Raw genomic sequence first — 15,050 nt, 5'->3', positions numbered from 1 at the left:
AAGAAAGTCGCAGAAATGCATTTTTTCTTCAAATCCACCCCATTCTGAATTTTTTCCCTGCTTCCCAGTACATTATATAGAATAAATAATGGTGGCATCATGAAGAAAAATTTGTCCCAGGAAAAATTAAGACCTCATATGGCTCTGGGAGCGGAGAAATAAAAAAGTTATGGGGTTTAGAGGGAGGGGAGTCAAAAACGAAAATCAAAAAATGCCATTGGCAGGAAAGGGTTAACTTCAAATCAGTGGCGTAACTACCGTGGTAGCAGCAGTAGCAGCTGCCACAGGGCCCGGGCCATTAGGGGGCCCGGTGACAGCCGCTACCGCTGCGGTTTTTTTTCAATAGGCAGTTACGGGCCCTATTCACTTGCCGATCCTGGCTGGGCCGGGATCGGCAAGTGACACCGCGGGCCCCACAAGGGCTATCATTATACTCGGGGGTCTTTGCAGACCCCCGAGTATAATGACCGGCGGACCGGAGAGGTAAGGGAACATAAAAAACTGTTACTTACCTCTCCGCGATCCTGCCAGGCCTCCGTCCTACTGCTGTCTGACGTCTCTGACGTCACATGAACCCGGCATGCTTCCCGGGTCATGTGACGTCCGACGTCATTAATGAAGGACGCGAGAGGAGGACAGTACAGCACAGGAGCCGGGGAACAGGTAAGAAGCAACAGTGTTTTTTTTTGTTTTTTTTTTATGTTTTTATTTCCCGGGTCTCCGATTATTATACTCTGGGGTCTGAAAAGACCCCAGAGTATAATAATTGTTTATGGGTGTCCACAGAGGAACATAATACTGTGTACAGGGGACACTATTGGGGTTAATACTGTGTGCAGGGGACACTATTGGGGTTAATACTGTGTGCAAGGGACACTATTGGGGTTAATACTGTGTGTGCAGGGGACACTATTGGGGTTAATACTGTGTGCAGGAGCAAGTAAGGGACATAATAGAGTGCGGAGGAGGGGGTCGGTCGAGGTCTTCGGCGTCAGTTGGGATGGGGGGGGGGGGCATGTCAAAAGTTCGCCACGGGGCCCCGCCATTCCTAGTTACGCCACTGCTTCAAATACTTCTGTCCCAAAGTCACTATGTAAAGTTTCTCACAACACCATATAGCAGCTCAAATACAAATTAACTTCAACACAAAAGTCTCACGTATTCTCTGAATTACAGCAAAAACAAGATACAAAGTTACATTTCATATCCCATACCTTATACACAGTACGAAAACCTTACCCGCGCCTGTATATACCCACTTCTACAATCACCGCAGACGAAGTCGCGGGTACCAGCTAGTAAGACATACATTCAATAGTCTGCCCCTCTGTAATTGTGTATTAAATATATAGGATATTGGTATGCTCTGTTTTCTTCAATAAATCTAGTATGTTCTGATTTTTTATTTTTTTTTTAATAGGAAGCTCACATCTTAGAAGAAGAGAACAAACTGGAAGAAGAGACCTGGCAGGCACGCTGTGATTTTCAGCAGCAGCTGCTTTTAGATTTGACAGATGCAAATAATGGTATCCGGCAGCACATGGAGCGAACAATTGGACAAATGCTCATACACCATGCACAGCAGGAAGCAGCAAAGACCATGATGGAAGATAATAGCGAGTTTAAGGTATCCGTAATCTAGCCGCACTCCTCCACCATCTGAGAATTAACCATCTCAATGGCTGACCCCCTTCTCTCCAGAGACCGTCTTACTCACTGCTCCTCCCCCGTACTCATATTGTTGTAATGAATCTTCACATACTGAAGTGTCAGATACTGGAGAACAAATATGGAGAAATATATAGTCAGGACTGCAGCAAATAGGACCGAGCTATAATAGCAGGGACAGCCTAGCAACAAGACTGGAACTATTGCTAGAAAATAGCATTCATGTTTGTGTTTCCCATCATGCTCTCTCTATTTGTCCAGGTGCTTGCTGACAAAACAGGGTGACTACCAATATGGCGGACAATAAGGATCTCACCTGGTTATCATCTGTTGTCCAAATTTGTTGGCCATTTTATTAGAAAATGACCTACTATTTAGACAGATTTTATATAAAAAAAAAATGTAAAATATTTTTGGATGATTTTTACTTTATAATTAAATAATAACTCTGAGGGACCTGAGAAATAGTCTATGCGATTGAGAGGGGAATGGGGTAGCAGCCTATGGTGAGTGCATGGGGAGCCGTTAGTGAGAAGGGGAGTAGAGAGCAGTCTGCGTGAAAGAAGGGAGCACGGGGAGCAGTCTGTGATAAAGATGGGAGCATGAGAGCAGCCTGTATAACAGAGGTGGTGGGGTCAATAGAGAAGCCATCTCTATAACGGGGGGAATGGCTGCCCACTATAGACTTAGCCTTCGCTGGAGTAAGTCACTGGACATTAGGTATGCAACATAATAACTCATTCACTACCCTACTAGACTACCTGGAATCCATGCATTATTCCCTACACTCCCTTATACCACCAGGGATGCAGACTTAAAGGGTTTATCCAAGACTGTGAACCTGAGCATTCCTCTTTTCAGGAAGTGACATCACAGTCTGTAGCACATCTTTGGCGTATGGCCCTTTGTAGCCTCAATCCTGTGTCACATGCCCTGTTTTGTGCCTCATTTGCCACTTTACATAGTTACATAGTAGATGAGGTTGGATAAAGACATCAGTCCATCAAGTCCAACCTGTAACCCTACAATCCCCTACAGTGTTGATCTAGAGGAAGGCAAAAAACCCCATGAGGCTCATGCCAATTGCCCCATTTCAGGGGAAAAAATTCCTTCCCGACTCCAATCTGGCAGTCAGTATAAAACCCTGGATCAATCTAGAATCGATAACACGTAATATTATTCTATTCAAGAAGGGAATTCAGGCCTTCTTTCTGCCAATACGGGTGGATTGGGGTGGGGACATCTTAGCCAGACATATTTGTTATAATATGCCAGGAAACTGCCATGCGTTACATAGGAAATGTACACTGGTTTCTGGCCTAGTTTTCCGTTCTGGCACACTGGCGTCCACCTGATTTATTAGGAAGCCGGATAATTGAGGTCTGTCTCATGCCAGTCATGGCCTGTATTAAGACGGGTGTAGGAAACATTCTTAATAAATTCCCTCAAATTTGTGGGGCTTTCAAAATCCCATACGCTTACTTTTGAAATCACATTCAAATGAATTTAACATTTTCAATTTCTGCAACAAACTTGCTGAATGTGAATAAACCTTAAAGGGGTTATATTATATTAGAACAAAAGATCTACTTTTTTCCCTTTAAACAGCTTCAGTCTCATCCATGGGTTGTGTCTACTTTTAAAACTGAAGCCTATTGACTTATATGAGGCTGAGCTGTAATACCAGACTTGGCCGTGAACAAGAGATGAGCTGTTTGCGAGTGAAATAGATTTTAAAAACCTGGACAACCCCTTCAAGTCAAGCAAACTGTGGAATTACAGTACACTCCGAACATGACATCAATGCTAAAAATATGTAATCTATATGTAATGACAGTGAACCGCCATGACATGCGTGTAAACATATTGCACGTCATTCCGAATGCCAGCAGGCCGCCACTTTCTATTTTAGACCCTAAACGTGTTTAAGGTTGTGGAAATAAATTATTGAACGCTGTCCAGATGGTGTTTTTGTCCTTGGCAAAATGAAATTCAGTTTTTTTTTCTCCTATGGATGGAATTGTACGTGACTTTTCTGTTCCACCTTCCCAGAACAGATTCTAAATGCAGCGCGTTTCACTGTTGTTTTTCTTCTCCTTATTGAATGGCAGGAGCGTCTTGTAGAAGCCGCAGTCGAGAGTGTGTATGTCACAGGCAGCAGCCTCAACAAGTTGGTCCAAGGCTACAATCAGAATGTAGAACAAATCCTAAAGGATCATGAAAAGGAGGAGAGTAAGCAGCTGAAGGCGATAAAGGGTAAGATCTTAGTAATAATGGAGAGTTGTGGAGCTTGTAAGAGTAAGAGACCATTTATATGGGCGGATGAGTGAGAGACTTATTGGGAACATTCATTCTCAAGTATTGATGGTACAGTAAGACCCGGGGGAAAAGGTTCCAAGCCTTCTGGCGGGTACCTGAAACCAGGAATAGCACTATTCCACACAATGCACAGAGCCAGAAGCAATGTCCCAATGCATTGTGTATTGACTGCACCATGTTGTCACAGTCCCCTTCATTGCACAGTGTACAAAGCTTTGTACACTGCTCAGATAACCATTGATCGGTATGGCTATTCATTGTTGGGCCCCAATGATCATATATTAATTTTAATACTGCATAACCTTCCTGCTACTAACCACGGTTAAGTGAAACCGCGGATATGAAACAACGGATACTGAGGATTTCCAAGTAGCTATCGCTGTTATATAGTTTGCATTTATCAGCAGCACATGTTCTTTTTCTTGGCATGATGTGATGCCAACATTGATTTTATGTGTAACATAATAGGTGTGCATGAAGAAGGCATAGGAGGAGGTGGGCACTTGCTCCTTCTTCAGGTCTCAAATGCAGCTCCCGCTCTATTCACTCAATGATACTGCCGAAGTACAGTGCTGTGGGTAGGGGGAACCTTATTGTGACCGGAATACTCTTTAAGATTTTATTTTTTAATCCAATATATGATATATATTTTTTAAAACAGATGATGCATCAAAACTGAGAAGTAACCTCAAACTTATTAAAACCAAGCCCATGAAGAAACTTCCTGAACCATCATCCAGTTATGATCTCCATGAAAGGTTTGTGAAGCTACGTACATACATTTACAACAGAATACATGGTAGTCTACTCCAGTCATGGTGGACTCCTAAGAGAGTGATGAAAGACTTCAGATGGTTGTCGGCCATTGATATGGGGCAATGTTCGGTCTATGTATAGGTTATCCTCCTAACCAGCTACACCTTGCTTTATTCTCTCCATCATATCTATGTTATGAGATCCTTACAATTTTTAGATGATGCCTCGGGTAATACTGTTGTTCTCTTTTATTAGACTAATTTCTCAACAAAAACAATTGCTGGAAAACCTCAGACTATTTCAAGAGATACGTTTGGATTGTTTGAGACAGAAGAAATCTGTTCTACATCATCTAGGAGGACAACTGGAGATCAAGCTGAAGGTAGTCATTTGTGGTTTCTTCACATTGTGAATGATCATATTGGAAAAACATGATAAAATATTCTTTCCTTTCACACCTTGGACCTCTGTGTCCACCCATTTACCGTTTGTATTTCATTTCCATTTCTCTTTTTAGGATGCAGAACAGGAGTTCATAGCTGAGCTGGCTTCGTTGGCTAGGATTCGTCTCGGTGACAACAACTCTTCAGTGAACAGGAGCATGCATCCTGGTCAGTAGCTGGAACAGATATTTTGATAGATGGAAGTTTCTATTTTCTACAGAAACATCTTGAGACTGTATGGTTTATGCTCACAATAGCTCTCCGGTTGCAAAGGCGAAGGTCCACATTCACATCAAGGCTTCTGCCTTTGATGGCTCATTTACATTTTTCCCATAAATCAGTAGTTTCCGCAAAGAAAATAACTTTTTGTTAGGTATAATATTAAAATAAAAAAACAGCATCTTTTTTGTTGTTCATACTCCTGAGCAATATAGATTCATATCATGTTAATTCCTGCAAGGATAACTCCTAGCGATGGATGAATCGCTTTGTCGCATGGCGCGTTTGACAAGAATATCCTAAATTGTTCTGTTTTTAACGCTACAACATGCATTGGGGTAAATTTATTATAGTCTGGGGTCTCTGGCTCGGTTCCCGGATTCATTTTGAGTTGAACAAGTTTGGATAGAATTGGAAGTGATTTTATTATACTCTTGTGGCTCTTTAGACCCCAGAGTGTAATAGGTGGAGGCCCAGAGGGTCACTTCATAGCATCTGGTACTGTACTGGCGATAACAGAGAAAAAAACAAATTGAGGTATACACAACACTCAAAATAATGAAAAGAATCTAAAACAATTTTTATTGAAAATTTTTTTTTAGAAGGAATAAATACACATAAATACAGAAAGATTTTCCCAAAGGGGTCGACACTAAGTGGATAATCAATTTTCCATATAAATACCAATGCTGTATTAGAGTTAGAAAGATACAATATCACAACCAGATGAATAAAATTGCTAATGAAAATCATATACAAAAAGACGCTAGTGAAAGCTTCATCTGAAAATTGTAATAGTTACATTTACCACATGGGGGCAGTGTAATTAAGCAGTGAATTAGCTCCCAGGCCAAAAGAATGTCCTATAACAATCCATAAAAGAAATCATAATAATGCACCTGCAATGCTAAATGTCTACAGAGAATATGTTGTGTTGAAATGGGCCTGTTGTAGTTTTGGCAAATACTGACCACAATCAATCCAATCATAATCAAAACACACATATAGTACAATGACTAGATGCAATATGTAAAGCCAGTGCCTTAGCTAAATCAATATATATGAAGACCATGTCAATATTTTTGCTAATTAGCACTGAAGCTATAAAGTCATAAATACTAGAAGCATATAGTATCCAATGAATTTTTCCAACTGCTCACCCATGAGTCATGGTCTGAATAGAGTATACACGTATCCATGGGTCACTCGCCTGACGCGCGTTTCTGCTATTTGCATTCGTCAGGGGATGGAAGAATTGGAAGTGATTTTACTATACTCTCGTGGCTCTTTAGACCCCAGAGTGTAATAGGTGGAGGCCCAGAGGGTCTCTTCACAGCCTCTGGTACTGTACTTGCGATGTAATGACATTTGGTATGCCAGTGCCACCACAGAGGCGCAATCACAGGCCTCAGCATTGAATCTGGGTGCATGAGATCTTCAAGGAGATTGAGAGCGGTAAGGACAGTGAGAATTTGTTTTTCACACTTCCTCCTCCTGTTATATGCTGGAGTCCGAAGAGACCCCAGAGTAAAACAATTTCACTTCCGCTGCTAACCGAACTTGCTCGACCCGAAATGAATCAGAGACCTGAGCCACTCAATCCCAAAATGACTCCTGGGAGATTTACCCTTCACTAGTATCTTCCTGTGTCCTCTAGAATTATCTATGTATTCACCACGCTCGATCCTGTTTTGATAATTAACCCCGGCTTGTGCTACCTGACCTGACTCTACCTATCTACCAACCCTGCACAAACTCCACTTGCCCTGACCTCAGCCTGTACCTGTTCATTCTCTTACCTGACCACTGGTGCTTTCCATAGTGTGGTGGTCTGTCTGCAGCAAAGTCCAGATCAGTGCATAGAGGTTTATATAAGATCATAGGACCACTTAGACAACACCCTTAAGATTGCCCAACATCAAATCAGATAGGTGACACAATGGATCCATAATCCATTACCTTACAACATGACATATCAGGAGATTTTGACTGGATTCCACCTTTTTAAACTCACCGTTTTTATTCTTCTTATGAATTTATTATTTTCATTTGTTTTGATTTCCTCTTTTTTATATTTGACATGGATCATGAATAATCTTTTTGCCATTTCTAGGGGTTAAGTGAGGTCTGTGTTGGACGATGCTGCTTGAGTTAGTGTAAATGCAGTCAGATGTGTTGACTTCAGTGATGAGATTGGATTGACATGCAATGTCTTCCGGAGAAATATTTGTCCTATAACATTTTGGATGCAGATGGTATAATTCTTCTTGTTGCTTTGTCTTTTTACACTAGAACCTTCCAGCAGGATTCCCTCTGTGAAGAAGCTAAAATGACAAAATGGAAATGTCCGCTGTAAACAAGGATCGGAAACGAATATTTAAGTGAACCCCGCTTCTCTATGGTACTAGTCGCCGTCAGATAAGTACTTTTGGGAATAGCTTCATTTGAATGGGAGCTGAGCTGCAGTACCATGCCTGGCCACTGTACGGTGTACAGAGCTGTCTATTTCCAGCTCTGTACACTGTGCAGATGCGGCAACTGATCATTGACTGTGTAGTCTTGAACAACTTTTTAAGGTGTTCAGTAAGAATTGCATTTTATATAGCAATGGGTTTAGCTGTTACTATGATACTAGTGAAATCAGAGGCTACAGAGACCACATAGTGGCCATTGACATCATCCCTAGAGAACCAGAAGTGGAGACAACATGGTGGATCAGCATCCTTCCTAGATCTCAACTTTCATAGTTTCTTTCCAGCCACTTGCTGTCCTAAGAATTGCACTGTGGTCAGTCTGTTCATCAGTGGTATTACAGCTCATCTCTGTTCAAGATGTGGAACTAGACCGAAATACAAAAGAATATGCATATGTATATATATATATATATATATATATATATATATATGTAGTATGTATGTATAGGTATGGGTGTATATGCATATCTTAGAAACAGATGACAGGCATGAAAATTGCTTACTTTATACTACTACATTTATTTAGCTACACATTTTTGTGGAATACGACTTTGTAATATATTATACATAAAATTTTTGTATGTAAGATGGGAAAAGGTCAAAAAGTAAGTGAAAGAATTTTGACTACTTGCAGTCACCACTAGGGGGAGCTCATGGAAGATTTATTTTGTATTGAGTTCAATAGGAGTTGTATAAATCCGTCTTCAGTAGTAGTGGTGACTGCAGGAGGTTTGGAACAGTGTATCTTAAAATATTGAAACTGTGGCAGCTATGAAGATATCACAGCACAAAATTTTTACATTGTACATATTTAGATTTCTTTTAAATTAAACAATAATTCAGCGGTACCCTTTAAGAGCATTCTCAATGTATAATAATGTATAATGCATGTAAATCCTTGACTTTTTAATGTTACCTACCCGTGTCCTATCTGGGCACCATTTTAACTCTAAACCAGCTGAGTGACAAGTTTGTGAGACCAGTATGATATATCTGTCTAGTTAGTCTAAGGTCCCACTAGAAAACTGGGTGGCCGCGTTGGTGGAATGTAATGGTGGCCATATTGATTGTCTCAGTAGGAGAATACTGAGAAACCTATAGATGTAGAAGAGTTACCGTATATACTCGAGTATAAGTTGACCCGAATATAAGCCGAGGCCCCTAATTTTACCACAAAAAAATGGGAAAACGTATGACTCAAATATAAGTCGAGGGGGGGGGGGAATGCAGCAGCTACTGGAAAATTTCAAAAATTAAAATGGTCAGAGTTTTTGGGTGCAGTAGGTGCTGGGGAAGGGGAGGGGGTGTAGTATTGGTTGTCTGTCTGCCCCTTCCCTGAGCTTGAGGACTGAGGTTTTTTCCCCCCACTTGAAATAATTTTTTTTTTTTTTTTTTTGCTGACTCGAGTATAAGCCGAGGGGGGGCTTTTTCAGCACAAAAACTGTGCTGAAAAATTCGGCTTATACTCAAGTATATACGGCAACCTGAACTTCTGCAATGGGTTTAACTTCTGCAGTGTGATATCTTATCACAGAACACAACAAAAAACAGGAGAAGTCATTAAAAATGTTTTTCCAATGGCTTTGTTGTCTTCTGATATTACGCTGTAGCAGTTTAACCAATTGCAGAAGTTTGGGTTAACTCTATTATATTTGTATATGTACGTGATGTATAGATGAATGATATTTAGAGGATTTCTCTAAAAACCTGATAAAATGAGGCAGTTTTTTTTTTTCTATTTGACATATTTTAAAAGTGATATTTAATGTTTGTATAAAGTACTTTATTTTTTGTTTTTATAAAATCTATATTTATATATGTGTATCCTTTTGGGTGTGCTTGTCTGCTCTCTGTATACATTCAATAAATGCCATATGTGTCTCTAGAATTTATTCCAGATCTAGGAGACCTGGCTATTGAGAGCTGGAGCTGCGCTACAGTAGCCTGAAATTACACTGTGCAGTTCTTGTAGCCCCAGCTACTGATAGCATCTGGTCAGTGGGGGTGCTGGGGGTCAGACTGACTGACTGATCTGATATATTGATGACCTGGGTATGTCATAAATAGGTTAACCCTGGAAACAAAAGGCCACACAGGACAGACATGCTAGTGTTGCCTCTCCACTGTATTGGTTCGTGGAACAAGGAGGCGGACCGCTATAATAACTGTGACACGTGGTCCCGATGGCCCCCATTATAGTCAGTCTGTATCGGACTCCGTGTGATACTGTTATCCATCGTTTTGAAACTGAAATCAGCGGAGGAAAATGTAATCCGTGCAGGACTTTTTCCTCCCACAGTTTTGATACGGACACTGCGACAGAGTCTCTGGTGCAAATGTCAACATAGTCTGAATTCCTGTCAGAAGAAAACACCATCTCAGCAAGAAAACACCCGAAACTTGGTAGATTTTGCTGACCTACAGGAATTGTTGTAGGTCTCCTACAACTTCCAACTTTTGGAAGCCATGGGAGAAACCGGCAACTATAACTGACATGCTGCGGGCTTAAAATCCGCAGCATGGGTCACTTGCACAGCAGGTTATAGTATGAGGGTGAAACTTTTAAAAATCATAATAACTAATCTTCTGCCATACAACAGGATAAAGTGGACCGGTCTCTTCAAAAGAAACAGCGCTCACCCGGAGATGATAAGAAGCTTCTTTATTGGAAATCGCAACGTGTTTCGGGCCAGTACTGGTCCTTTTTCAAGTGCAAATATTCTTAAAAACCTACCCACTTAAAAACTGGCCCATTGTGGTAGGTTTTTAAGAATATTTACACTTGAAAAAGGTCCGGTACTGGACCGAAACGTGTTGTGCTTTCCAATAAAGAAGTTTCTTATCATCTCCAGGCAAGCGCTGTTTCTTTTGAAGAGGCAGGTCCACTTTATCCTGTTGTCCTTCGGATGTAATACAGTAGCTGCCCAGATCTTTCACCATTCCACTGAGTGATACTGTTAAATATTATATATTTACAATATTCTCTAGCAGACATGGGGTTAACACTCTACTGACATCATAGTCTTATATTCTTGGAACATGGGTGCGGTTAGAGTACACTATTTTAGAAATCTCCTTACATAGCTACAAGATGGAAGGTAACACCCACTCTCATGAATATAAATGAGTAAGAAATACACATGTCTGGGTCTGTCTTTGGGAAGACCAGGGGAAGACCAGGAGGTCTGTCTTTGGGAACACCAGGGTGGGTGGCCAGGCAGATGGACATCCATGGACGTCGTAACCAGCCAAGTCCACCAACCAGATGACAAGCATGAACCAAGCTGTAACTACAAGATATCCAGATGATTTAACTTCTCTGAAGATGTAAGCTATTGACAATTGACTGATATTTGTGTTATTTGGACATTTTCCCTGTTCCTGTGTTTTCCTTCAAGATATTAATAAACCTCTACACTGATTTATAACAAGCTGACTTCTTCCTATCGTGGATAAGGCCTACAACATGTGACACAAGTCTATCCCACAATTTCAAGGCCAGGTACGGATATTTAACAGTGGATACAAGTCTCACCGGCAAATACAAGATATTTAACAGATACATGCAATAAGGGTTGTTGTGACACAACCTCACCAGGTGAGAAGCCATTTGACTTTTCTTCTCTTACTGTTACCAAACTCAAACAGGGAATATAAAATCCCAGGTATGTGTGTTACAGGCACCTGTAACACACCTAATGTAGTGTATTTGATAATATCACCAAATGTTCCACTGAAAATCTGTATGTTGGAGAAACCAGACAGCAGCCTAGAATGCGTATGAATTCACATCACCATACAATTAGAGAACGAAGACTGGACCTTCCCGTATCAAAACAGTTCTGCAATGAGGATCATAATATCACCAGTGACATGAAAATTTTGGTTTTAACAGGGAATTTCAAAACAAAGAAAGAACGATGGATTTATGAGTGTAAACTTATGACCCTGCTTCAAACACTTGAGAAGGGGCTAAATCTGTCACATGGGTATATTTCTTACAGAAATCACTGACCTGAGAACTGATAAAAACCTGGAATGTTTACATTGATTGTACCAATTACTAATAACCCTCTACCCCCTTCCGCCTGGAATTCTATCCCTATGTGTCCTTTTGTACATAAATATGCATCCTTCAGAAATGGTTTTAAATTTAGGAGCCTACAGTTCCGAAACGTTGTAATCTGTCATCATTATTAGTTAGCCATTAAAAAGGTATCAACTACTGAAGACTATCAAGTTTTTTTTATATTTCCTACCCACTGGCTAACACGGTATGAGAACAAACATTTCCCTTGTTACAAGTGGTAATACACGAGGATCCGCTCAGTGCTGTCCCCTCTGTTTCTGCTGCCATTACTGCCTGTATGACCACAGCCTTAAAGGGTTTCTGGAATTTGCAAACTTTTTGCCAAGAGAACGGACTGACATAATTATATAATATAAAAGCATACAAATAAACCTATAAGTGGATTCTTCCTTACCCTGCAGCGATCTCATGTTATACTATCCCTTTTATTCTTTCCCAATGCACCCCAGTGACTGGACTCCATCACAGAATAGTCTAGTGACTAGGCCGCTGAGCTACAAATTCCTGTATATACAATATACACTAGTCTTTGCCCTGGATTATGGGAATCCTAACTTCATTTATCTGAAGCAATACTGTATGGCCATATAACAAATGTCAAAAAAAACTTCATATACTCAAAGTAAAAGAATTTGTTTGAAAGATCTGCAGCGCTCTCTAGTGGAATCTTCAGAAATTGCTATTTTGGCTGAAAGGAAATATCAATTGTCTATTTAATAGCAGACACTTCCTGTGCTCGCTGGAGGCTAATTAGCATATGGATAAAAAAATGGACTCACTAAAAAACTACTAAGGCGATAGCATATAATACTGTGTGAGGGTCATTGGTGAGCACATAATACTGTTTGGAGACCACTGTGGAGCACGTTATAGCATCATGCCCCCTGTGCTGATATACAGACGTCCTGAGCTTGGAAGTAAAGGAGGGGGTGGCTCCGTTCAGCAGGATCCCAGGTAGGTAAGTATAACTTATTTTGGGTTTTTTGTTTTTTTTTAATTGTGGGTATTTTAGTAGTATAAGGGATTGTTTGGAGGGGGAAATTTTAACTGGAGTTCTGCTCCATCTCTGCTTGCTGTTATCAGTATTTCTGTTGGTATGTTCCCACCACCTGAACTCCTCATCTAAAGGCACTCCTTCTACAATCACTTCTGCTCCCAACATAACTCCGCTCTGCTCCATCTCTGCTTTTTATCAATATTTCTGTTTGGTATGTTGTTAACCACTTTGTAGCAATTATATTAGCTTTGATATCTGCATCTCTATACCCTGCCCCCCCTCCTCCTTTTCGCACTTCCCTTTCTCTGATTGTGCCCTGAGTCTATCTGCATGTATCTACACCCCAATTTAAACCTGATGATCATTTTACAAACCTTAGTTTGTATTAATGGAAGTGCTTAGGTCATTGTGCAATCCAAGCGAGCAATTAAAGTGTGAAATCTAAGTGTGCATTCAGAATTAGGCCAGAATTGGACCAGAAGGGAACAGAAGGTAACACAAGCCAACTACTTCAAAGTTATCATTTGTCTAACAGAAATGCTTCTCACTATTATCACTTTTGTTCTTCCTATAAAAAAAAAAACACTTTTCCAACCTAAACCAGTCATGTCAGTAACAAAATCCTCATCTCTCCTACCCCACCATCTGACCTTCTCTGTACAGCTTCTCATAATCCTGCAGGCTTTCTGCCCCAGCCACCCCCCCCCCCATCCTACCTACACCTGCCGTCCCTCTCGCTGTTACTACTTAATTCTGATGACATGTCTCCTAATCCTGAACCCCCCAGCAAATCCCTACTTTCGGCTTGCTCCCCACACCTGGCTTCAGCGCACGGAACCCCTTAAATCTTAAACCTATCTCACTTGCTCCTGCTTCTCCCCCTGTCCTCTCCGGTGCACTATGGAACGCTCGCTCCACATGCAATAAACTCGACCACAACCTTATCACTTCTAATGAATTTACATTTCTCGGCATCACAGAAACATGGCTGACACCCTCAGACACTGCCTCCCCTGATGCCCTCTCCTATGGAGGTCTGCAATCCCCCCCCCCCCCAATAAACCCAGTGGAGGTTTAGGCATCCTCCTGTCAGACAATTGCTCATTCGCCCCTATCCAAGCACTACCTGCCCTCTCCCTACTCCTTTGAAGTGAACTCTGTTCATGTCTAATCATCCTCCAACCTTCATCGACCATTTCACCACCTGGCTCACACACTTCCTATCCACAGACACCCCCAACATCATCATGGGCGATTGCAACATCCCCATTAACACAGACCCACCCCCGTCCCTCACCGCCTCCTTTGGTCTCTCGCAATGGTCTTCCTCTGCCACTCACATAAGAGGACACACCTTAGACCTCATATTCAACCGCCTCTGTTCCATATGCAGCCTCTCTAACTCTCCATCCACAGTTCTTGACCATAACCTGCAGACATTCTCTGCCCCCTCCTCTGTAATAGACCCAACTCCTAAACCACCACACCCCCGCAGGAACCTTAACTGCCTTGACATCCGCACGCTCTCTGACTCTCTCCTACCACTCGCTGACATATCCTCACTCCAGGACACAGATGCCGCTGCTGCCTCCTATAATACCACAATTACTTCAGCCCTGGACTCTGTGGCCCCCTTTACAAACATCAGAGCCCAACTAATCAATAGGCACACTGACCTGACTAAAAAACTGAGAGGTGCCTCGTGGGTTGCAGAACGCCTCTGGAAGAAAAGCCACTCCCAAGAGGACAGGACTTCGTCAGTTACAAAGCGGCAGTTCTCGTATTCAAGAACGCACTCACCTCTGCTAAGCAGCTCTATTTCGCCATACTCATATGTGCCCTATCCTGCAACCCTAAACAGCTATTCACCACCTTCAACTCCCTCCTCCGGCCTCCTGTAAACCCTCTGACATCACTTATCTTAGCTGACAACTTTGCCTCTTACATCAAAAGTAAAATTGACACCATCATAGAGAGTCTCACCCTACAGCCCCAGCAACCACTCTACCCAACTGCTCACTGCTCATCCTTAACCTGGATCTCCACCATCTCTGGCAAAAAACTCTCCCCCCTAATCTCTAAAT

General features: G+C 41.6%; 1 protein-coding gene across 1 annotated transcript in view; it reads left to right on the top strand.

Annotated features, from left to right (window-relative positions):
* EVC (EvC ciliary complex subunit 1) overlaps positions 1-7,808 on the top strand; it is a 70,571-nt gene extending 62,763 nt beyond the window's left edge. The window contains exons 15-20 of the mRNA XM_075260425.1: positions 1,421-1,627; positions 3,780-3,924; positions 4,649-4,745; positions 4,999-5,125; positions 5,261-5,354; positions 7,698-7,808. Coding sequence (XP_075116526.1) covers positions 1,421-1,627; positions 3,780-3,924; positions 4,649-4,745; positions 4,999-5,125; positions 5,261-5,354; positions 7,698-7,738 — 711 coding nt within the window. The 3' untranslated portion in view covers positions 7,739-7,808. The remainder of the gene's footprint in view (positions 1-1,420; positions 1,628-3,779; positions 3,925-4,648; positions 4,746-4,998; positions 5,126-5,260; positions 5,355-7,697) is intronic.
* Positions 7,809-15,050: the final 7,242 nt, after the last annotated feature.

Source organism: Leptodactylus fuscus, chromosome 1 (assembly GCF_031893055.1).
Source record: "Leptodactylus fuscus isolate aLepFus1 chromosome 1, aLepFus1.hap2, whole genome shotgun sequence".
NCBI lineage: Eukaryota > Metazoa > Chordata > Amphibia > Anura > Leptodactylidae > Leptodactylus > Leptodactylus fuscus.
Note: the sequence above shows the minus strand (reverse complement) of the source record. Positions and strands in the feature narration are given on the sequence as shown.